Here is a 26,034-nt window from a genome sequence, read left to right on the forward strand (position 1 = left end):
TTTAACCAATGCTTCTTTAACCTATTGAAGGAAACAGATCAACCATGGCCACGTTGAGACTCCAGTGAAAGCTTTAGCTCCTCTCTACACCCTAAAAAGAAAGGTTTTGCTCCTAATTTTCAGGGGACTCACAAAAACCCCAGTCCCATCTCTTGACCCCAAGAGGAAAGCCTGCTCAAAAGAAATGTGCTAAGTATTTGGGTGCCTGGGTGGCTCAGCCAGTTAAGCATCCCACTTCATCCCAGGTCATGATCTCACGGTTCATGGGTTTGAGCCCCATGTCAGGCTCTGTGCTGACAGCTCAGAGCCTGGAGCCTGATTCAGATTCTGTGTCTCCCTCTCTCTGTGCCCCTCACCAGCTCATGTTCTGTCTCTAACTCAAAAATAAACAGTAAAAATAATAGAGGTGCTAAGTAAGCTAAACTCTCTAAATGCTCTTAACAGCCTTCAAGTGATGAAAATTGAAAAGTTTTCAATACATTTTAAAGGTCTTCCCCAAGAAACTAGATGAGAAGGAAAACTACCTGTAATTACTCTACATTTTAAAAGTAAAAGAATATTTAATAGTCTTTCTCTAACCTTGGTTGGTTATTCTGATTATGATGGTTTAACATATATGTGAGTACACATAAAATACATGAATATATCTACAAACACACACACTGACACACCCATCTGCATGGGCACACACCTACAGACACACATATTTATTCTGACTACTGGAGTTCAAGACATAACAGGGTTCCAAAAATACACAAAAAAAAAAACAAAGTATAATAAAAAAAAATTTAGCAACACAAGTATGAAAAAAAAAGGTTTTGTAAAATCAGATCACACTTATGGTCCTACACCTCAGTTAACCCACCTATCCAGCCTTCAGTTACTTAATATTAGTTACTTTATTTGCAGAATTAGGAGTTGTAGGAAGTTCTGAGGCTTCATAAAAGTCTGTAGTTCAAAAGACTTTTGAATGGGTTCAAAGGTGATTTTTTTAAAATAGTGTTTATGTCGGACATGTATTGTGTACAGAAGAGCCATGAATTCAGGAGGACTCAATTCTAGTTCTCTCTTCCACTTAACCATTAGTTTTTAAAATCGCATTTCAGTAAGCAGTTTACTTTCCAGTTATGCTAAACTGATCTCACCTGCTCCAAATAGTGAATGGTCAATGCTCTCCTGGAAGGCACTATGCAAAAACAACCTATGGGGTCTATTGACACCTACAAATGAACTTGTTCTCTCTCTCTCCCCCACCCCCTCACTCACTCACACACACACACACACACACACACACACACACACACACCTGTGTCTCTCACAGGCGTGTCTACATGGGTTGATTATACTCAAGTCAGAAGACAAGAATGCAGATTGAATGTTTTTCCTGCACTTTGTAGGTTATTAATATAATTGCCTTTTAGGAAAAGAAATACTGCTTTCTTTTATTTTCCTCTAAATGATTATTCATATGGGAAAAGTGTTTTGGGATGAACAATTATTGGTTGACCCTCAATCTAGAAAAAAATCTTTTAAAATATGTATATTATCCTCACCCCAGGATTTCCCCTTCACTGGCCCAAACTCCTCTGCCACGTGGGATGTCTATCATTCGAATAATAAACAGGTATACAGATATACAAACAGACACTAGTGTGCTCTATGAAATTTGAAGATTATCACAAGAGACTTCAGAGTGAGGGCTGGACTGGGGAGGCTTTTATGTATCAACGTTTTTTGCCTTTAAGTGAAGAACAGCAAATGAGATTATGCCTATTATCTAATGATTCATTCAAACTTCAACTATGTGCAAATAACTTAGAGTTTTTTTTAAAACTTCAAGTTACTAAAATTATTTCAAGGGCAGACAAAATCTTTTAGTCAAGGACTTTTTGTTCAGCCACAGCTTGTGGAGAAGCACTCTGTTAAGGCCTGCTTTGGGCATATGGAGATGAATCTCCCCAAGTTCCTCCCTAGAGGAGTTTGAAATGTGGTTACGGTAAGACATTTTGCCTAAGGAGTAATAAGAGCATGCTTTAAGAGGAGCACAGAAAGCTGAGAAAGCTAGGAGGGAATAAGATTCTGACTTCAGAAAAAGGGCAGAAAATTCCAGTGGGCTTCATAGAGGCAGTGACTTCAGCTGGGCACCACCAGATGCTCCACAACTTAAAAACCTCAAAACACATAGTATGCTTGGAAATGGAGTAATCTGGGAAAGCTTAAGCTTGTGGCACTTCCAGGGTGGTGGAAAGTTGGAAACGGGCTGTGGTTAAATGGTGAGGAAAGCCTTGAATGCAGTGTGAAAGAGGCTGGCACTTGCTCTGCTGTCAGTATGGAGACCTCGATGTTTGGGTGTTTATTAACAGAAATAACATGATCAGATCTGTGGTTGAGAAAAATTCAACATGGCAGCCTCATGAAGGATGGAGTGAAGAAGTAGTAGATGCTGGGAGATAAGGAGTCCTCAAGGGTGTGAGCTAGGAAGTATCTTTGGGAATAGAAAGGATGGGGTGGATATAAACATTTCTGAGGTACATGCACTAGACCCAATGAACTGATATAAGAGGCACTAGGGAGGGCAAAGACTGCAGTGAGGCTTCCAGCCTCGACACACAAACCTCATGAACAGAATAAAAAACACAGGCAGAGAAAACATTTGGGAGAGGGCACAGAAGAGGAGAGGAGTTGTCGAGCTTGTGTGTGCATGGAACGGCCTATCTATCCATACATGAGGGTGCATGGATTATCTATCCATATGGCAGTAGTTGGGAAGTGAGAGGGGAATATACTCTGAAGTAAAGAATATTTATATTTGTTTTTAAGTCAGAGCTGGAGTTGAAGGACTTGACATGGAAATAACAGTTGAAGATACAGGGATGGATAAAATCCCCTCAAGGGTAAGAATAAAGGAAAATAAACACTGGTGTACACCTACTCTGAATGAGGGGACCAAAGAAGAGAAGTGGGTAAAATACAGGAGGCAAAACTAGAGTGTGAAGTCACTGGTCAAAGGAAGAGCCCTTCTTTGGAAAGGAGGGATTTCTCCAGAGAAATGAGTCAAAGAGGCCTGTAGTGATGTTGGCGGCATTGCAATGAGGTGAATAGAAGTACGGAGGACCATTAAGAAAACCTTTTCAATAAAATGGTGGATTGTGACTGATTGAAGGGTGAATGAAATAAAACCAGATTGTAACTGATTGAAGGGTGAATGAAACAGGACTATTAACAAGGGAATACAAGGGAATGAAGGGAAGGGTACAAGTGAGAAAAAGAAGAGATTGTAGGAGTGCCTGGGTGGCTCAGTCAGTTAAGCATCTGACTTCGGCTCAGGTCATGATCTCTCGGTCCGTGAGTTCAAGCCCCATGTTGGATTCTGTGCTGATGGCTCAGAGCCTGGACCCTGCCTCAGATTCTGTGTCTCCCTCTCTCTGGCCCTCCCCTGTTCATGCTCTGTCTCTGTCTCAAAAATAAACAAACATTAATTTTTTTTTTTTTTAAAAGAAGAGATTGTAAAGCAAGGGAAAGAAGTAAATTAAAAATTTTAAGTTTGGGGGAAAGCAGCATGCTTGAAAAGATGACTGGCATGGACGGGTCCTAGAAGAGAGAAGAATGGGGGAGGGACAGGCCTTGGAAAGAATAAAAGCACACTCTCCTTACTCATTCTCTCTCCTCCACTCCCATCCTGGTCCCATCATTCAGTCTGAGAAAGAGGACAAGAGAGTAACTGGGAAAGAAGAGTGAAAATCCTTTTTAGTTCCGAAGACCCGATCTCCATTTTCATCCCACCCCAATCTCTTTCTCTACACACCCATGAAAACACATACACCTATACGTGTATATATCCTTTCCCTAGCACATATACAATTATATGCATTATATGTGCTCTTCAGCATTAATTAGCACCTTCCATATTTCATAAATTCTCATAATTAGCATCTTCCATATTTACTCAAGCTAAAATTATGAAAATGTGTAAATACCGACATGCAACACTGTACCTAATGACCAATCCTTGATTGTTGCAGATAATGGGAAAAAGTGATCATGACATTTTGGGGGGAAAAAAGGGGGAAATTTAAAATTATTTTCATCCCAGAGCTTATCATCCCCTTTTAGCAGAGTGGTTATTATGTGTTTTATCAAATGATTTGACTGTCATTTATTTCCTACACTTAGGAGGGGTAAGGGTGCTGATCCCCAGGGGAGTAAAAAGGTTTAAAAAGCAACCAGTTGGAAGGAATGAAGTAAAATGTATCCTGGATGATCCAAAAACTGGCCAGTTCATCTCTGAATAAGTCAAGAGGTGGTTTTACATTAAGGAATTAGAAGCGTCATTTCCAACTTGTGATTTCTACAAATATTGGCTTCTACCCAAGCTGGATTTATAAGCAGATAAAGAAAGCCAGAATTAAATGGAGGCCTGGGGGGAACATCACCTATTCTGAATCGCTTCCAAATTTCAGTAGCATAACAAAATGTTGGTTGAGACACAGCCGATTTTTAACCTCTGTGCACTGGTAAGATACTAGCCAGAAAAACTCAGAATTATGCTAGAAGAACAAAACAGCCCATTAACAAAAGAGAAGTAAAGAAAGAACATATTTATATGCAAAGTTAAACATCACAGGATATTTTCTGAAATACTCTGGAACTTTAAAAAGCTAATATACAAAACATTTTAAATCTTCTTCATTTAAGTGTAGGTAAATCTATGTCCCAAGTGCCATTTGTATTTTTGAAAGAATACCAAGAGAAATAAGATAGCATTAAAAGTATTTGTAAAACCAAGAACCTCCAATCTCTTCATCAAGTTTTTATGTAGCCCTATAACATAGAAGAGAAAATGTTTCTCACCAACCTCGATTACCAGAAACATACCACACCATTTGTGATAAACACTTCCGTTTCATAGAGGAAGCCAAATCTAATCTTAGGGAAAATGAGAGGTTATGGGAGGGAGAAGCTGGGGCTTTAGTATGGAAAAGGCTGGGCAGGAAACACTTGTCTCACTCTGCCCCCTACCAACCGACCACCAGGAACACCAACTACATATCCGGGAGACTTGCTGCTTTTAAAGAGTTGTATCAAAAAGTTTTCACAAATCCCTGATTAAAATGTAAAGAGAATGAAGGAGATAGATAATTAAGTCACTGCATTCCAACCTCAAGAAAGCTCGGAAACCGCAATAAAGTTACAATTTGTCTATCCACCTTTCGGTAAGTCAGCCTGAAATGTGGCTTACGACCATTTCAAAGAATGAGACACATCAACACAATTTACCATATAAATAAATCATAAGTGGTTCCAAGGCAGATACAGGCAGTGGGGGCTAATAGTAGCTAATAATGACTATACTTTTGAACAAGAGGGTGGGGTGAGGGGGCCAAGGAGTTACAACTGTTACCATGTAGACAAAACATGAGTTGTCTATCAGCTTTTCAAAATGTTGGCATGGGTCTCCTCTCCAAACGATATTCATTCTCTATTGTGTTTGGGCCTAATTAAAAATTATTGTTACCAGGCCCTATGAGTGATTATCAAATACATTTTTATTTTAGGATTTTTTTTTCTAAAGAAGAGGAAGAAAGACTGTAGGTACTGTGGTTTATGGTGATCTCTCCCACATACTAGGTTTGGCCAAAAGTAGGAAGGTTGACATTCTATTCTCTCAGTCCTCTGGCTAGATTTTGAAATAGAACATACAGTTAAATGATATATTTGCTCTCTATTCCAAACTGGATGCAATTGATTTTAAGTGACTAAATTATCTAGTCTCTGCCAAGAATTTTATTTCATTAAGAAAATGATATTATAGAGCATCTGAGATCATAGAGCAGACTAAACATAATGCCAAAGGAGTTCTGAGAGTGCTCCACAGTGAAGGTTTGATTATTTGCAGATGGAATATGGAAGAAAAAATAAAAGCATCAGCTCGCAGGCATCAGTCTAACCAATCCTGGGATCTCGGCTGCCTGCACAGTAGCACAAAGCCAAAAAAATAACTGATCTTCTAAGCCACAACACTTCTTTATTTGGGGGGGGGGGGCGGGAGGGGGAGAGAAGGTACTAATCACTTTTCTCCCTAGAAAGTAATATTTAACTGCCACTACCCAAAACAAAGGGAAAAGGGGAAATGTTGGTACACAATAGGCTCTAGCGTGTCAACTGTCACTGCTGACATGATTTGGCTAGTGGTCAGGCATTCACCAAAGAACTAATTTAAATCAATCTCCTTTGGGAAAGCCAATTGTTTGGTAGGCACAACAATTGGTGTAGAATCAATCAGTGGACATGAGATCAATTAAAACCAGCTTAAGTTTGTGAAGAGGGACAATTCACACAACCTGAGTTAGATCTCTATTCATCTCAATACACTCACAATGCAATCCCTAAGCTTTCTTGCAAAGCAGAAAAGCTACTATCACCCTGTGCTGTCTAGCCAGGCCTTCAAGTAGTTCCACTTTTAATTAAAAACACAGTACACCCTTTGTTGGCACAGATAGTGTGGTCACTTTTAAAACCCGTAGTTATTTTAGCCAGAAACTTGGAATTTGGGAAGGGACATCTGTTAAGAAAAGGCGGGGTGTGTGTGTGTGGGGGGGGGGGGAGTGGCAAACTTTGATAATTTTTTTTTCCTTTACACCCTTACCAATTTACACGTACTTGAAAGCAGTTGAATTTTATTAAATTCAAAGGTTGGTTTGGCAAAAGTCACTATTGCACGCTTTAGAATTGGGTTTCTAAGTGTCAGCACTTGGGGACATGGAAGGTAATTGCTATGAGATTTTGCCAAGCAGCTTTGAAATGAATAGGTTTTGCCTCAGATACCTAAGGCGGCACAGGGCCAAGTTTAGAGACGGCACGGCCGGGAAACGCATGCAATACCACTTCTGGCCGCAGGGGTGCTGTAATGTCCTCCATCCAGCATCGCCGTGTTAAGTTCTACTAAAACGTTATGTTAGCATCTTCCTCCCTCGGCCACAATGAGACAGGCAGTGTGGATCAGAAAGACCTCGCGGGATTAGTAAGTCACCTAACGAACAACCTGGCATGTGCGTCTTAGGAATTTCTATATTTGCACAAACTTTAAGCACCTCAGTTTTTTTCCGACCAAGTAGACTGCATCGTGTGCTGGTAGGTGGGGAGAAAGTCTCTCCAAACACACTTGACCACAGTATAACCAAAAATTGCCAGATCTGCGAATAATACCTGAAAAGAAAGTAGCAGGTGGAGGGAGGAGGCAGTGGGGAGGGGCGATGGAGGAGATGGAAAAGGACTTTTTCAGGACGAACATCAATATTAAACTTTCATGGCTTCTGGGAAGAAATTTCTCCCTAGCATTTTTATGCGCAATGGTTTCTGAAAATAAGCATTTTCCAAATGCCAGAAATGGGAAAAAGAGAAGGGGTGGCCTTTTTAAAAACCACAGATCCGTAGCGTCAACTGGAGAGCGGAGGTTATGGAAATCGCACACCACCAGTTACCCCGAGCTCTGCCCTTGGGCCCGCCAATCTCCAGCTTAATAACGTCCTAAAAAGCTATGAAAAATTAGGGCGTGAAGAGCGCTCTCCAAAATCTGGGTGCAGGACCAGAGATTCTATTAAATGGGTTCTAGACAAATCACAAGTCGAGTGCGACGTTTAGATCCCGGGGTGCGAGGGGGGGGCGTTCGAAATTTGTTAACTTCAAGACAAATCCTAACTGTGCCAAAGTCCAAATTGCTAGTCGAAGACAGTTCTAAGGGGCTTCTATGCACCGTCCATGCGCGGGTAATACAGTGTGTGTGTGTGTGTGTGTGTGTGTGTGTGTGTGTGTGTTGAGGCTGTGTTTAAATCCCCCAGATGACTTCATTGTGTCTAGCGGCCCTTCCCCTAAAATGCAGCTGGATTAGCTGCAGCCACAGCAGGACTCAGACAGAAATGGGCGCACAGTAAATCTGCCTGAAAGCTAGCTCTCCGAAATCTTTCTGGAGGCCTTCCCTCGCCTTCCCTGCAGCGCACACAAGCGATGGAGATTAAGGGAGCGGTTAAAAAGCCGCAAGTGAATTTCATTGAGAACATAAACGGCTACTTTTGCGGGAAGTATCACGGAAAGAGCAAAGTCAGCCCTGTCCCCAAAACATCAATGCCCCCGCCCCGAAACCCTGCGTACAAGTTGCTGCTCAATGCAAAAAGTTCAATAAACCATCCCATCTAGTCTTAGGTTCCAGAGGTCAATTATTCCCTTTCCCTGTAAGTCTAGGTCCGCCACCTCGACTTGGTACCCCTCCTCAGTTTGCGCTCGCTCACTCGCCCGCCCTCCCACACACATACACACACATACACACACACACACACACACACACACACACACACACAACTACTACTAGGCGGTGTTCAAAGCGATCTGGGGCGCACGTGGGTGAGGAATGTAGAGACAGATGAGCTGCACGGGAGATGGGTAAGAGGACCAAAAAGAAATGAAGACAGAGAAGCAGAAGAACAAGAAAAACTGGATGCCCGATAAGAAAGGAGAGCGAAAGATCAGAGTTGAGGAGTAGAAGCGTGGCAACGAACCGGCTACGGACCGCACCACTTGGCCCTGAGCGCCTCGGGGCTCCCCCGGCCCTCCGCACCTCTCTCTCCCGCTCGCGGTACCTACTCAGAAAGGAAAAGACTGCGTTCCGCCGAGCTCAGGGGCCCACAAAGTGCGGAGCGGTGGCGCGCGAGAGCGAGGTAGAGGGCACTGTCTGCCCAGCTGAGCCCCGGGAGCCCCCGCCTGAGTGCCGCGACCCGCCCCCGCCTCGATCCCACCGGCTCCCACGCACCTCGGGCAGAGTAGGACCCACCTCGCTTACTGCGTCTCCATCGATTGCCTTGGCAGTGGCTGTAATCCATACAATTCAGGATGATGAGGGCAAAGGAGAAGAGGCGAAACTGCATCTGGGCGGTCGGGCGGGGGACAGGCGCCTCTCAAAGTCGGGGAACTGGAGAGCTCATCCAAGTAGCCGGCGCCCACCGCGCTGCTGGGGAAGATGCAAAGGGTGAGTGGCCACTAGCCCGGGGACCGCACTGGTCAGTTCTGCGCGGTCAGCATGTCTCAAGCCTTGAACCTGAGAGACGACGAGACGTGGAGTGGAGAGCGCCCCGGGGAGACAACCGGCTCTTCGCGCGTCCCAATTTAAGAAGGGGAGGGAGGGGGACGCGAACCCACCGCCAGGCACGAGCTGCGGGGCAGTTTAACCCCGAGAGCACAGCTGCCGGCGATTTGGTGGGGAGGGTGATTTACAATCAGTGAATTCGCAATGTCTGCGGAGCTACAGGCTCCGACCCAGGGGAAAGGGCGTCGGGAGGCTGCTCCCGGGAAAGGAAAGAGCTCCGCGGGAGCAGGGTTTAAAGAGCCCCCGCTGGCCTTTGGGTCCCTCGGTGGGGGTAAGCAAGCGCCTTGGCCGCGGTGGCCGGACGCGGGTCGCCTACCGCGGCACTTACGTCTCGGACGGTGCGGCTTGCCTAGGCGCGGCGCTCCATCCCGGGCTGGGGAAGCGAGGCGCCTCGCTAGCACGTGGGCTGGGGAAAAGTTTGCCGGGAGCCGCCGGGAGCGCCCGGCAGCTCCGGGATTCCGGCGGATGCCGCGGGCTCGCAGTGCGCCCACGGTCCGCTGGGCTGGCGGCGCTAGCGGGAGCGCGGCGGGGCGGGCGCGTCCGCAGCCTCGGGGATGCTGCGTCCCCGCCGGTGAGTGCGGCGCTCGGGCGACCGGCACGACCGCTCTTTTTCTGGGTCCCTATCCAACTGGGCGGTTTCCTAGGCTCTACTCCACAGCCACTTCACATCAGGGATTTCTCCCTTTCCAAGCTGTGGGAGACAGAACGCTCCCGCGAGGCCGAAGGGATGTGGCGAGCGCACTTTCCGACGGAGATGCAGCAGGGCTGAGGCTCGGGATGCTTCTATAAGTAGGTGGTGCTGTGGTCCAAGGCATCTGTGTCAGGCTGCCTCGGAGTTCCTGGGTCCTAAAGCCAGAAACTCTCGGGTTTCCCTGTGGTCCTAAAGAGCGCTGACAGCCTCCAGCGAGCCCAACCCGAGGCAAATCCCCTCCGGGCTTTCCTGGAGTGCTTGGCTAAACTGAGGAGTGGCTAGGATGGGGGCGCCCCCTTACCTCGCTGCGCCGGGGAGCCTAGCTGTTTTCATACCCAAGGCGTCTTTTTCGGGCGCTCGGGGGTCGTTTCCAACCTCTGCCCTGACCTTCCTGCAGGAGCATCTGACGGACTGATGGCTTCTCCTAAACCGTCCTTCCTGAGCTACCGGCCAGGACTGCTGATTCTGACCCGCTGAGTTTGAACTTGAGCCGCATCCCGAAAGCTACCCCATCTCTGCCACTTTTTAATTTACGTCTTCCTTTGTTTTATAGGACGATCTGTTAGCAGGCTGAAATTAAAACGTGCCTTCAGTGTACGGAGTGAAAGGGGTATTTCCAACAGCTTTCGCTTATCCCCAGAAGTGTTATTTCTTGACTTTGTTTCTTCTCCACAAAAACTTTAAAAACTTGTAGTCCTTTGCTTGCAGTACTCAAGAAATTGGGACCTTGTTTCTTTAAAGGAAAGTTCACTTTCCACTCAAGTATTTCTTAGTCATAATCCTCCTCTCTCCCTCCAGCCTCAAAGACTCCTGATTTAAACATCTAGTGCCTTAGGTTTGGAGAATACACTTGATGCTACTGATTTCATTCTGATGAAATCTTCGGTCCTGCCTTCATTGCTGTAGGAATGAATGTATTTACTCCTTAGGCAAAAGATAAGATTTTTTTTACTGCTAACCACGGCAGTATGAACGTTTGTAGATATGACCATATGCTAGAATTTTGTACCGCTTAAATTTCCTTTTCTATGCCTTCAGTTTCAGGAGATGTTCAGAAATTTAGAAACTTGAGACAATCATGTAGAAACAATAAGACTATTAGAAGAGTCCTGTTTATTAACGATTCCATTATTGCCTATCCATAACTTTTTTTTTTTACAGACATCACTATTACATAACAACATTTATGCGCTAAGAACTTCAGTGTTATTTCCTTTATGCATGCCTGAGAACATCCAAGTAAATCCGAGTTGAGGTCACTGGTCCCATTTGCTAGATAAGAAAATTCAGCCCCTGAGACTGGCCCGCAGGGCACAAATAGAGTTGACAAAACACATGCAGGAACAGTGGATCTGTTTCTCAGCTTTCAGTCTTTGATTTTTATCACAGAATTGGAAGCAATTGGAAACATTTAGGCTAAGGGAGTGGCCCAGCATTTAGCATGATGGCTTGATATTCCAGTAGATATTCCTCCACCATCATAGATACCACACACCAAATTTATTGCACTTCTAAAGAAGTTAAATGATAGGAGAATAAAGACTTCTCTAAGTTCCCTGCCTTTTTATACAGCTTTGAGACCCATTCAAGATCCATGGTTATCATTATCTTTCAAAATATTTAAGGGCAAATAGAGCACAAAACCAAGTAGATCTAACTCCACCATTAACCACCTAGGTCACATTTGGCAATTTGCTTGATCTTAGCTTCCTTGACAGTATTCTTAGGAAATAGAATAAGATCTCTTTCATCTCTGCCATGTTCTGGTTCACAATTTTCTATTTCTATCAAGAAGTTTGTTTTTATAGGGTCTAACCAGTATGACGACAGACTCATCATTGGTCTGTCTCTGCTTTTTTAAAGGATACCACTGAACCTCAAAAATCAGTCACATTTATTTTGGGGGGTACTTAGAGTCTCACACTTAATCACTTTGGGGCTACTCTGTTGGTAATGCAGACTTTTTTCTTCTTTGCCTTTCACTGAATATTTTTCCTGATTTCAAGAACCCAGGAATGTTCTTGCTACTAAAAAATACAACCCTAGCAGATCCTAAACTATCATTAACTTTAATCCCATATTTCTGCTTCCTTTCATTTCTAAACTCTGAATGTGTTGTTGTTGAGCCTCACAGCTCAGTTTCTCCATCTTGGAGACTCAATGGACTTTTTCTTCAAACTGAGTTTAGATGGTGGTTTCATTAAACTAGCTTTATAAATAGATATGTGCCTGGTGTCTGTTTACAGAGAAACATACTGGTGAGATTGACTTCATACCACTCATTGGCGATAGAGAAGGTCAAGTGAGGGGAATGATACTATAGATGGAAGGCAAATTGTGTACTTTACTTTTGTCACTTGTAATTCATTGATATAGCTAAAATTCAATCCTCAATAAAGAAGATACCATGAATGGGCTCTCCCTTAGCAAGCCAATTCTCCTCCTCAGAGACAACCAGTTATTTGTGTATAACTCTCCAGATTTTGAGTATACTTCCAGAGATACATTGTGCTTATCAAGAAAATGGGTGTATGTGTATGTACACATACTATATGTACTATATTCTTCCCCCTTTTATGCAACTAGTAGAATACTGTATTCACTGATCTGCACCTCGATTTTTTTTCATGCGTCTTAAAGTTCATTTGGTATCAGCTCATAAAAAAACTTTCTTGTTCTTTTTATATAATCACAGATCATTTCATTGTATGGTTGTATTTAGCCAGCTCCCTACCAATAACATTTAGATTGTCTTCATCTTTTTCTGTTATAAGCAATGTTTCCATTAGCCTTTTCATGGTTCATTTTACCGTTGCATTATAAATTCCTAAAAGTAGAAAAGTTGGATCAAACAGTTGGATATGTGTGTATGTGTGCATTCTTAAAATTACTTCCCACAGAGGTTCTATCAAATTGCAATGTATAAAAGTGTCCATCTCCTTATATACTGGCCAACATGTTCTGATCTTTGACACTCCTGGGCAAACAGTGGTACCAGTAGTTTCCATTTTTATTTCTTTTAAATAATATTATATGTTTTTAATATGCTCAAACTATTTCATTTTCCTTTTCCATGAACTATCCAAAGATTTCATTTACCTTGTTTTCTATGTTCTTGGTCATTTAGGTCATTTATTTTTTCTTTGTAGAATCTATCTATCTACCTATCTATCTATTCACACACATAATATGTGTATATATATGTATATACATATATATATACATATATACATATGTGTATATGTACATATACACATATGTACATATATGTACATATACACATATGTGTATATATATACACGTATATAATATCTTGATTTTTGTTGCAAATATTTTCTCAAGTTTGTGATTTTTCTCTTAACTCTTTTTGTTTGTTTTTCTTTGTATTTTAGAGAGAAAGAGAGTGAGAGTTGAGGAGAGGGGCCATGGGAGAAAGAGAGAGAGAGAGAGAGAGAGGAAGAGAGAGAGAGAGAGAGAGAGAGAGAATCCCAAGCAGGCACCACTTCCAGTGTGGAACCCAATGAGGGGCTCAATCACATGACCCTGGGATCATGACCTGAGCGGAAATCAAGAGTCAGCCACTCGACTGACTGAGCCACCCAGGTGCCCCTTAACTTTGTTTTAATGTACAATTACTATACTGCAAATTTTAAAATACTTTTATGTAGTTAAATTTCTCAGTGTTCTCTTGTATAGACTTCTGTTTGTGTCATACTTGTAAAAGCTCTTTCCCACGCCATTCTTTTTAAATTTTCATTTGGGAGTTTACTACTATATATTTTTTATGTTAAAAACCATAAGACAGGGGCGCCTGGGTGGCGCAGTCGGTTGGGCGTCCGACTTCAGCCAGGTCACGATCTCACGGTCCGTGAGTTCGAGCCCCGCGTCGGGCTCTGGGCTGATGGCTCAGAGCCTGGAGCCTGTTTCCGATTCTGTGTCTCCCTCTCTCTCTGCCCCTACCCCGTTCATGCTCTGTCTCTCTCTGTCCCAAAAATAAATAAACGTTGAAAAAAAAATTTAAAAAAAACCATAAGACATTAGTGATTTTATGATGTAGCTACATTATAGCAGATTTAAAATTTTCTGACCCTTATATTCACAGATTTAGTTGACTTTGGCTGTCTCATTTTCATTAGCTAATTGCCTTAGAGTTCTCTTATGTTTTATGTTAGCAGATATTCATATTCTCACATTTAAAGTTTCCCAAATTTTCTTATTCATTGTTGAAATTTGTTGATGTTGTACTCTCCCTTCCAGTCTAGAATTTATTCATTAATTAGCTCAAAACAAATTATGGCATTTTTGCCACTGTATTAGTATTGAGAGTATAATGTTTTCCTCTTAAATATAAGTTGAGTGTTTATTTTGCTAGTTGCATGTGATAGCCTATGTTCATTTATATTTTGTATGAAATAATTAAATTGATTAATATGAAAGATCTTCAACAAGGTCACTGACCAGTCCTTATCCAGGCTAATTTGTTATTTTTAAAAGCCACACTATAATCACTTATTTAACATTCGAAAAATGTGTAAATATTTGACTTCTCCAAATGTTAATACTATGTTCTGCCACTTGAGAACTCTTCTGTAGACTGATGTGATAAGGCTTTTTTTCTCATTTTGCTCTCCACCCTCATGGAATAGATCCAGGAGGCTCTCTTCAAAGGAAGTCCAACTCAGACCAGCTCATAAGAGAAATCTCAAGATTTGACCTGAAGGTTTACAATTATTTCCTTTTACTTAATCTTGTGTGCTCTGAACTCTTTTGAACTAAAGCAATATGTGTCATTTCCATTCTTTTCTCTGTGAATGTGGTTGCTGGAAGGAAGTGTTACTACACTTGGTCAATAACAAGAGAGACAGAATGATTCTCAGCCATTTTAAGACTTAGACTCAGTTTCATAAATATAAAGAGAACTTTTTCTCTGAAGCACAATTAGCCATGCTAATTGAGATAATAGAACAGGTAATCCCTAAGAGCAGGAAATCCCTCTCCAGAACTTTATTTCACTATTAGTATCCAAAATAGATATGCCTCTGCTAAGCAATTGGTCTTTAACTTACAATTATAATGAATTGTGTAACAGCTCAAGAGAAAATTTGTGGCTTACCCTCAGCAAGTATACAAGATAGGCAGGCACTTTATCTACTCATCTCATTTCTTGCTCCATTTTATGTTTCTAGCCTTATTTTCACTTTGCTGTGTTTTTCTCACTTAATGTATTTACTCTGCAGTATTATATGCATCTTTATAAGCCATTTTAACTTTGAAACAATACAGAAAACTTAAAAATAATAATACACACATTATATACATAATAATACAAAAAAATATATATACAGATCAGAGAACCAACATGAGGGTTCTTCTAGTTGCTGAGTATGACTACTCTAACTATTCACTCCAGAACAGAAAATAACCATGGTGTGAATTTGGAGACCCACTAGTCCCACTGAGAGATGGACCCAAGCCAAAATGCCATTAATTACCCAGTCTTCATAAGGCCCCTTTCTTGACATGTTACGTATTAATAATTTAATGTTAGTCCCCAAAAGTCTGGCTATGTCTACTTACTTAAAACACAGTCATCTGAGTAAATGACCCAAGGTCCTGTTGGGGAAGGCCAGGAAAAAACTTAAAGTGAGGGTCCTTGCTCAGGAACTGACCTCCTCCTCATTTAAAGAGCTCTAGGGCTGTGAACCGGCTCAAGTCTGGGATTGGTTAAGAGGCTGTGATTCTGTATTGTGGTAACTCAAGTTACATTTCTGTAAGCCAGACCTAAAGGTTTTCTGTTATACAAATCAAGTAAGACTTTATGAGGCTGCCCATCTATTTCAGTCCTAGGGAAAAAGTAAGTTATAAATACCAGCTACCATCATATGACTAGTTGCAGAAACAGATAATAAGTATTTCTTCCTTGATTTGATATAAATATCAAATATCAATATTCTGTCCTCTCCCCTTCCTCTACTAATGTAAGATGCGTAAATTGTAGTTAACCTTACATCACAGTATTAAACCACAACATATGACATAGTGAGTGTGACTCAGCTAAAAGATTGAATATCACCCCAAGATGAATAAAAGAACATGTGAGACTTTGTGGATTCTCTTTTGGAAAGAAGGTCAATATGTTTCTGAGTGGATAGGTACACCATGTTCTGTGGAAGTATCAGTTTGCTTTTGTTTTTATCTGGCAGTTAAATGTGGTTAACAGAGGTGTGTATGTGATGCTAGATTGTCAAGAGGATGGACTGTTGTAGTTTGTACTTATCCCTGGGTTAATTTGGGAACTGTATTTCCCAAATCCCCTGCCATGGAATGATTTGGGAGTTAGAGCTGGCTAAAACAGGCATTTACATGAGATGTGTGGGGACAGAAATAGTGGTCAAGAATTTCTGAAGGCCTTTGTGTAGTAGATGTGCTGATGGACAGAGGCTGAGGTACACAGTGGGTACCAGCCTGAAATTCACTCTTTTCTACATATAGCCCTTCTTCCTGATTGGTGGCCCTGCTGACCTAGAGACCCCAGGCCTGTGACTAGACAACTAGCTGTAGAGACAATAGATTTCCAGAAACCTCTCCACAAATTCTCCCTTTGCTGTGGCACTATGGTGGTTAGGATGCTTGGCTTTTCAGACACATTAGTGACTCCTCTGATTCTCCAATTCCCCTTCCAGATGTTTATTTTCTCAGCTTCGTTCACAATTCTGTGAGATCTAATTCCTATAATAACTCCATCTACAACACCTAGTGAATCTGCTATCCTGACTGAATCATGACTGTTATAAAATCTACAGATTTTCCATGATAATAAAGAGAACTTATTCCCTTTTCCTCCTGCTTCTTCCCTACACTCCATCCCCTCATCTTTCACATATGGTTAGCTCAATATTGAGTGGTTATGTTATTCTGACTGATGTTATTCAGAGTCATGTCGTGTAGTAAACTGTAACTACTGTGACTTTCCTATGTAACTTTTTGTTTTCTCTGGAATTATCATTACCTTGTTTTCTGTGTTCTGTGACTTACCAGAAATTCAATCCAAACATTCTTCTGGTGTTCTTAATCACCTCTTAATATGTTTATTCATACCAAGTAGACCATCAATTGTATCTACTTAAAGTTCCTCTTGAAGGCTCTGGCATGCTTCAGCCGAACTGGTTACCCTTTGGGTTGTCATTCTGGAATGTCCCTTCACTATCTTCCTGGGAATTCCCTTTCCCTCTCACCTCTGGCAGATTTTCTGTTTCCTGCATCCCACATCTTCCCCTTTCCAAGTGAACCTTCACTATGGTGAAGGACGTTCTCCAAGACTTTCTTGAAAAATTTTGTGTAGCAGTAAATTTGGGGGGAATTTGTGTTTCTAAAAATGTCCCTATTCTACCCTCACAACTGATTACTTAGCTGAATATAAAATTATATATTGAGATTTTTTTTTTTTTTTAGTAATATGGAGACATTACTCTGCTGTATTTTACCCTCCAATATTACATTTGAGAAGGCCAAAGCCATTCTAATCGCTGATTCTTCTTTATGTTCCTGTCTGGAGCCCAGTCCCAGAAGCTTTAGCCTACAATTTCACTGTCAGTACTGTGTTGTGGATCTTTTTTCATTGCTCTTGTTGGAAGTTTGGTTGCCCTTTAAACCTGCAAATTCATGTCCTTCCATTCTGCACCTGTGCTTTGGTGATTTTGTGGATGATCTCTCTCCCCCCACACACATTTTCTTTTCTCCTTTTTTTCTGGAAGAACTGTTGTTCAAATATTGAACATAAAAGTTGTCTTTTAAATTTCCTATATTATCTCTCCTATTTTTCATCTTTGTCTTTTTTTCTCTACTTTCTGAAATTTGCCCTCAACTTTGTCATCCAAGTCATATAAAGAATTCTCCATCACCCTTTTCATTCGTTTAATTATAAGAGCTCTCTTTCTCTTTTTAACTTTTTCTTTATAGCACATGATCTTGTTTATTCCAGTTGTGGCCTTTATCTTTTTATCTTTAAGGATTTTCTTGATATTTGATAATTATTGGCTATTTGCTTGTATTTTTTTCTCAAATTTTTACTTAAATTCGAGTTAGTTAATATACAGTGCAATGTTGGTTTTGTTTGCTTCTATTTTAAAATGAGAGATTAAAAAACTGATTTTTAAAAACTTATCATTTGGGGTTGCCTGGGTGGCTCAGTCAGTTAAGCGTCCAGCTTTAGCTCAGGTCATGATCTACCGGTTTGGTCTGTGAGTTCAAGGCCTATATTGGACTCTGTGCTGACAGCTCAGATCCTGGAGCCTGCTTCAGAATCTATGTCTCCTTCTCTCTCTGCCCCTCTCCTGCTCATGCTCTGTCTCTCTCCCCAAAATAAATAAACATTAAAAAAAAACCTTATCATTTGGGTGATACTTGTCAACTTGAAAATTATTATAAAAATGGACCATAGGGGCGCCTGGGTGGCGCAGTCGGTTAAGCGTCCGACTTCAGCCAGGTCCCGATCTCCCGGTCCGTGAGTTCGAGCCCCGCGTCAGGCTCTGGGCTGATAGCTCAGAGCCTGGAGCCTGGAGCCTGTTTCCGATTCTGTGTCTCCTTCTCTCTCTGCCCCTCCCCTGTTCATGCTCTGTCTCTCTCTGTCCCAAAAATAAAAAAAAAAATAAACGCTGAAAAAAAAATTAATAAAAATGGACCATAAATAAACTGAGGAATTTATTGAGAGAAATCAAAATATAATTTCTTTGATTATTCTCACTAGGGTTGGTCATATTTCCCAGAGAAAAGTTTCCTAATATTCTGCTAAGAGGGAGGGTTAGGGGTTAGGAAATTATTGTCTTTTATGCCTCATTTCTTTGAGAATTGTTTCCTCTTTTGAAAAAAAAAAATTTACTTTAGATTGTGTAAGGTTTCAGGAGAGTACAAAATTAAAGACAAAAGTGTTCTATTGTTGGGGTGCTTGGGTGTCTCAGTTGGTTAGGCCTCCAATCTCAGGGTCATGAGTTCAAGCCCTGCATTGGGCTCCACACTGGGCATGAAGCTACAAGAAAGGAAGGAAGGAAGGAAGGAAGGAAGGAAGGAAGGAAGGAAGGAAGGAAGGAAGGAAGGAGGAGGGAAGAAGGAAGGAAGGAAGGAAGGAAGGAAGGAAGGAAGGAAGGAAGGAAGAGGGAGGGAGGGAGGGAGGAAGGAAGGAAGAGGGAGGGGAGGAGGAGGGAAGGGGAAGAGAAAGGAAAGGAAAGGAAGAAGAAAAGGGTTCTATTGTAATTGTCTTCATATGTTCTCTTATTCATTCAACAAATAATTATTGAAGTCCTATATATTAACACTGTTATGGGTGCTGAGGATAGAGTGGTGAGCAAGGAAGACAGGACCATCGCCCTTATGGAGCCTATATACACGCATATACACACACACATACACACACACACATATATACTACTTGGAAGAGATAAACAATAAAAAGTAAATAAATAAACAAGAGATTGTCTTTGCTTCCTAAAGTGTTTATTTTTGTGCATTTTATTTCAGTGTAATTTCAAAAAAAACCAGATACCCTTTTCCAAGTATTAGCAATGTTTAAATTTTACTGCATCTGTTTTATCATTCACTTTATCTCTATAGCCTTATGTATTTTTTCTTTTTCTTTTTTTAATGTTTATTTTATTTTTGAGACAGAGAGAGACAGAGCATGAGAAGGGGAGGGGCAGAGAGAGAGGGAGACCCAGAATCCAAAGCAGGCTCCAGGCTCTGAACTGTCAGCACGGCCAGACATGGGGTTCGAACTTACCAACCGTGAGATCATGACCTGAGCCGAAGTCAGACATTTAACTGACTGAGCCATTCAGGCACCCCAACCTTATGTATTTTTTCTAAACCAACGATGAGCAAGTTTTAAATATACCCTGTTATTCCTAAATACTCCAGCGTATACTTCCTGAGAATAAGAACATCCACTTATATAACCTCAACATTATCAAAATTAGGAAAGTTGACATGGATATAGTATCATTATCTCATTCACAGCCTATATTCAAATGTTCTCAGTAGTCTAATATGCCCTTTACAGCTACTTGTCCTCCAGGCCAGGAGGAATCCAGGATCACATATGACATTTAGCTGTCATGCGCCATTGTCCTCTTTAACCTGAAACTTTTTTTTAGTTTATCTTTGTCATCTGTGGCCTAGACATTTTGAAGATAAAATGAACACAGTCATTTTTTTTAACATCCTTTAGCTTAGATTTTTCTGGTACTCCTTCACAACTAGATTAAGCTTATGCCTTTATTAGGAGGAATAAGATGATATTGATGCTGTGACCTTATCAGGGCATCGTATCAAGAGGAACATGATACTAATCTGTCCCATTACCCATTGCTTGGTTAAGATATTATGTGTCAGGATCTTACATGGAAAAGTCACTATTTTTCCTTTTGATGTTCACAATTATTTTATGGAAAACCCTGGCACTATTGTAAATATTTTTTCCCTCATCAAACTTTCACTATCTACTTTGATCATCTATCTAACGATTCTTGTTCAAATCAATTATCCTCTGACAGTTGCTAAATGGCAACTTTCAAAATGCATTATTTATTCCACATTTATTAGTTGTTTGTCTATTATAAGAGAAAGCTTTCTCTTCTCCCTGATCAACTGATTGATATCAGTATGGACCCATGGATTCTTATTTTGTTCAATGGGTTATTTGTGTTAACTGTATTTATTTTGATTCTCAGTTTGTCCCAGATTTGGCCTCTGGGAGAATCTTAAACTGGGTTCTGTGTCCTTTTCACATGTTCCAAACATTCTTTAAGTATTTTTCAATTTCAGCACAACCATAACTTCCAGACTTATCTTGTGTTTTCCATATTCCAGCCCTGCAATGAACCTTTTCTCCAAAGCTCTGGTTCTATTTACTAGAGAATTCTGTTTGGAAACCAAGACCTGGGTGTGGATTTACACAACGCCAGGAGTGTCGTAGCTTCTAGTTTTTCTCAGCATCAGAGTTAAAACCATGAGTGAGTTCTTATGTACACCCTCATCCCAATCCAACAACACAATTTATTCTAGCCTTCCCTCTTTCCTTGTTTATAACTTGCTCTGCAACAGTGATAAATATAAATTAGAAATAAACACAAAAGCAATTACTGCTGTTGTGTGAGTATTAAGAAAACTTTACAGAGACGATATATGATCATGGTTTTGAAGGCTGAATAGGATTTTATCAGGGAAGCAACAAAAAGCATTTAAATCAAAAGTGATAGAAAGCAAGTAAACAGAGATATAAAGGGAAATAGTTGTCTACTAAGCCAAGGTGCTAATGGGGTGGGGCATGGACGGAGGGACAGAAGATGAGGGTTTAAACTGGCAAAGTGATGGGGCACTTGGGTGGCTCAGTCGCCTGGACATCTGACTTTGGCTCAGGTCATGATCTCACGGTTCGTGGGTTCAAACCCCGTGTCGGGCTCTGTGCTGACAGCTCAGAGCCTGGAGCCTGATTCAGATTCTAGGTCTCCCTCTCTCTCTGCCCCTCCCCTGCTCACACTCTGTCTCTCTCTCTCTCAAAAATAAATAAAAATTTAAAAAAATTTTTTTAACCGGCAAAGTGAATTGTAGACAGATTATAGGCGAATAGGCTTTGATGGTAACAAAAAGGAATTTTCAATATGAATTGAGGACTTTTTTTTTTAAGTAGGAGGTGTAACATATTCAATTCTACCTTAGGAAAATAATTTTTTCAGTGATACTGAAAACGCATTAGAGGGAAACCAGTTCAGAAATTAATCATATACATGCTTTATTATATGTCGTATATGACTATATTTTGTATGATCTATTTATACACACACAGTTGATTTTCGTGGTGATTGTGTTCTATAAAGTAGCCATGAATTCTAAACAATTGTTCCTAGGAGAAAAACAGTGTTAGGTTCCTGTAAGCCTATGTTCACATTTTATTGACCAAACAATACACAACCTTGTTTTAAGTGTGTTTCTGTTTAAAGAAATTTTATTTAATATATACTGTTAATTCACTAACATCAAATTCACAGCAATAGCATTATAACTCACACCTGAATGAAGTTTAATTAACACACGTATTTTCTCCATAAGGCACATTACAGCCTTCCTACACCAGGGAACACTAGATTCAACTATATGCTTGGGGCCCATTATAAAAATCACCAACAGAAAATCCCCCAAATATAAAAAAATCCAGTACTAAATAGGTTGCAAAAAAGGACACTTGTTCATAGTCGGAGAACTGAAACAAGAAGACAAACTATCACTTTGTTGAACCTCTGCTGGAAACATGCATGTCAGGCAATTTAAATTTTTTGCCACTCTGTGCATATCCAGGAATATGAAACTGCCATAAATATTGATTTGGGGGTTATAAATAAATGTTAGTGAGTAGGCAGATTTGCAAATAGAGAATCTATAAACAGTGATTATCATCCATATTATGTATGAAACTAGATCAGTACAATATTGGTGGAAATGGAAAGGAAGGATTGATGGCTTAAATGTAGGAATAGGGATGGGGCACCTGGGTGGCTCAGTTGGTTAAGCATCCGACTTCAGCTCAGGTCATGATCTTGTGGTTTGTGAGTTCGAGCCCCACGTCGGTCTCAGAGCCTGGAACCTGCTTCGGATTCTGTCTCCTTCTCTCTCTGCCCTTCCCCCACTTGTGCTCTGTCTGTATCAAAAATAAGTAGATGTAAAAAAAAAATTAATGTAGGAATAGGGAGAGGTAGAAGGCAAGGATGATGCTGGAGTTTCTATTTAGGAAGACTGGGTAAATGTTAACAATATTACCAAAAATATAATCCCAGAAAAGAGACTGGAGGAGAAAGAATACAATATTGGAAATGCAGAATTGTATTATTTATTTATTTATTTAATGTTTATTTTTGAGGGGGGGGAGGGGCAGAGAGAGGGGGAGACATGGAATCCGAAGTGGGCCCCAGGCTCTGATCTGTTAGCACAGAGTCTGATGCAGGCCTCACACTCATGAACTGTGAGATCATGACCTGAGCTGAAGTTGGACACTTCACTGAGCCACCCAGGTGCCCCAGAAATGCAGAATTTAAAAACATGGACAACATCCTGGTAGAGCCAGCAGGTAATCAGTGATGACACAGACTTGGAACACCTTACAAAGGCCAGAGCTAGAGATAAAATTTGATTATCAGGTACACATAGAATACAATTGAAGCCAAAGGAATAGTAGAGATTTCCAGGGTAAGGAGGCAAAAATCCAACAAGACAAACCTTGAAAAAAATATAAAACTTAAGGTATGTAAAAGAAGAGAACCAACAAACAAGCCAAGGAGGAAACTGGTGGGAGGAGGGGCAGGAATCAAATCTAAGGGGATTACAAGAAAAATAACAAGGCTAGTAAATGTTCCCTTAGGAGGACAAGAAGTAAAGGAAATATGCATGCAAACATGTATGTAATACAATTGTAAATAGGCAAATATTTGAGTATTTGGTACCCCTAACCTGTGTCACAGTATAATTTTTATCATGCTTTCAGATGGTAGACATAATTTAAAATTAGAAAGATAGATACCCCAAAAGTACACCAGAGTCCAAATGGACCAAGATGACAGTATTTTGGAGAAATCAGAAGGACTCTATACCATTAATTTCAAGACAGAGATATAAAGATGTTCATCAAAGATCATGAGAAGTTCATCCATGATATAACATCAAAAAATATTGGTTTAGTTACCCCAGTCCAGTAATATAGGTATGGTAACCCCAGTCTATCCACAAGCAGAACACAATAAAAAAAATAGGACAGAAAAGTGGGAGAGCACAGAACAGAAAGAAAGGATCAGGAATGATGAAGCATAGACCAGGGTTTTCAGAGAGAAGACTTACTGTTCCCAGGAATGGCAGGCTACATTATTTGAACCAACTCTTCTGCTGAAAACAACTAAAAAATGCTGAAAATAATAAACATCATTCCAACAGCCACAAAGAACTAACAAGATAGTAAGGAATAACAGGCCAAAGAACCCAGGATGTTAAGTGAGCACAAAAACCACTTTCATCCTGAGGCTATTTATCCAACATAAAAATGTGAATTTCCATTTTCTCCGGAAAGGGAGGGTTTCTTGTGGAAAGAGAAATAGAAATTCAAATCGAAGATAGATACTAATTGAGGAATTAAATAGGAGACCCTTCTCACAATAACCTGGTACCCCAGCTTAGAGTCAGGGTGGTTCAGTAGTAAACCAGCCCTCACCACCTCTTGCATCCCAGATTTACATCACCTGGGTGGTCTAGGGACACTCGAGCATTGAAATAAAATTAAGGTGGTCCTGGACTGATAGTCCCCACAGGTGCTGACAGAAGCAAATTCCAAAATTGCCTAGGAATAAAGTGCCTTCATCCTGAATTCACATTAGTCCCACAAATAATTTTTCAAATACAATAACCAGCACAGAGTAAAAAATAAGCAGACACACACAAGAGTCACAGTGGACAAGAAACAACAGACAACATAAAGAGACCCACAAAGACTACAAATATCATTATAATCAGACAAACCACAAAATAGCTATGCTTTAATGTGTTTCAAGGAAAAAAAGAAGCTTCACAATATCTGCAGGGAATATTATTGACAATGAGTGAAATAGGCAGAAAAGGCTAAGGACAGTAAAGTTTGGGTAGAAAAGAACAGATTCTCTTTGCATCCATACATGCCTATATAATGAATAAAATCAGTAACCACACCATCATATTTATCACAGTGCATTCTTAAGCCTATACTATGTAGCAGATATCTGTCATTTTTGCAAGTCTGTTTTCCATTCTCAAACAGCAACCTCATTTTCTTTAGTTACACACATTCTCTGTACATTTACAAGGAAGTCTCACTTTCCTTCAGCCCCCAAGAGCAGTAGGTAACGTGACCTCTGCCTGACCATTTGAAGCATTCCATTTCCCTACTTACTGTAATTGATTCAGGATCAGGACAGCTTTCCAGGTCAGACCAATGACAGGAGAACCTTTGCTGGAAATGCTGAGGTTGAGAAACTGGTAGGCGGTGAGTCTGTAAGGCCATCTTGGAGTCATGAGGGAAGAGCATGCTTGCAAATAAAGCCAACACAAAGAAAAGAAAAGCCAAGGAAAAGAAATAGATTCTAGAGGACATCTTTTAAATACCTAGATTCTGGAGTGCCTGGGTGGCTCAGTTGGTTAAGTGTCCTACTCTTGGATTTGGCCCAGGTCATGATTTCATGGTTCATGGGTTTGAGCCCCATGTCAGTCTCTGTGCTGTCAGCATGGATCCTACTTGGGATTCTCTCTCCCTCCCTCTCTGCCTCTCTCTCACACGCTCTCAAAATAAATAAATAAACTTAAAAAAATACCTATATTATATGTCCATAGGCTTGATACTTTTCCATTTTAAAAGGCAGTACATTTCCTTTTTCGGCTTAAGCCAGTTTGAATTGGGTTTCTGTAACTTGGAAATAGAGTCCTGGTAATATAAGAACTAGATTCAGAGCCCTGGTCTAATCACCAACAATAAAATATCTGAGACAGAGAGAAAGAGTCAGCTAATGAAAGAGAAGAGAAATTTTCTAGAGAGGGAAGGATTTAAAAATTCAGATAATGAGACTGATCTATTGCCCACCCATCCTAAAAACAATCTCCTCCTGTTGAATTTCCATAACACTTTATAATTACCTTTTTCTGGCATTTAAAACATGTCACCTTATATTGTCTCTAACTTTGTATATCCCTTTCTCTCCTGCAAATATGCATACCCTAGGGAACAAATAATCATAGGATTTCAGAGTTAGAAAGTACCTTGGACAGACTTAGTAGAATTTTCTTATTTCATAAATTGAGCTAGGGACCATGTCTGTTTCATCTTAGTATCCTAGATGTATTTAGGAAGTAATATTAATTGAAAGAATGAGTTAATTAAATTAAAAGAGAAAAGAGAATAGCAGAGAAGAGAAATTAAGAAAAAGTGAGAGATATAATAAATAAAATGTATGTATTTGGGGAAGGGGAGAAGAGGAGAGGTTGGAGACAAAGAAGGAAAGAAAAAAAGAATAAGAGAAGGTAGAAGAAATTAGGAATATTGAGCAATATTTGTATGAGTCTCCAGTTGTGAGCTATATCATAATGCTTTTCTTTTAGAACTTTGACCCTTCTAAATTTTCTCTGCTTATGCAAATAATAAAAGGTATATTTT

At 40.6% G+C, this 26,034-nt stretch overlaps 1 protein-coding gene across 1 annotated transcript in view; it reads right to left on the minus strand.

The window, feature by feature from the left end:
* RSPO2 (R-spondin 2) overlaps positions 1-9,649 on the minus strand; it is a 156,130-nt gene extending 146,481 nt beyond the window's left edge. The window contains exons 1-2 of the mRNA XM_043601602.1: positions 9,465-9,649; positions 8,825-8,998 (exon numbers count right to left, since the gene is read on the minus strand). Of these exons, the coding sequence (XP_043457537.1) occupies positions 8,825-8,918 (94 nt within the window). The 5' untranslated portion in view covers positions 8,919-8,998; positions 9,465-9,649. The remainder of the gene's footprint in view (positions 1-8,824; positions 8,999-9,464) is intronic.
* Between the last annotated feature and the right edge of the window lie 16,385 nt (positions 9,650-26,034).

This window comes from Prionailurus bengalensis, chromosome F2, assembly GCF_016509475.1.
Source record: "Prionailurus bengalensis isolate Pbe53 chromosome F2, Fcat_Pben_1.1_paternal_pri, whole genome shotgun sequence".
Lineage (NCBI taxonomy): Eukaryota > Metazoa > Chordata > Mammalia > Carnivora > Felidae > Prionailurus > Prionailurus bengalensis.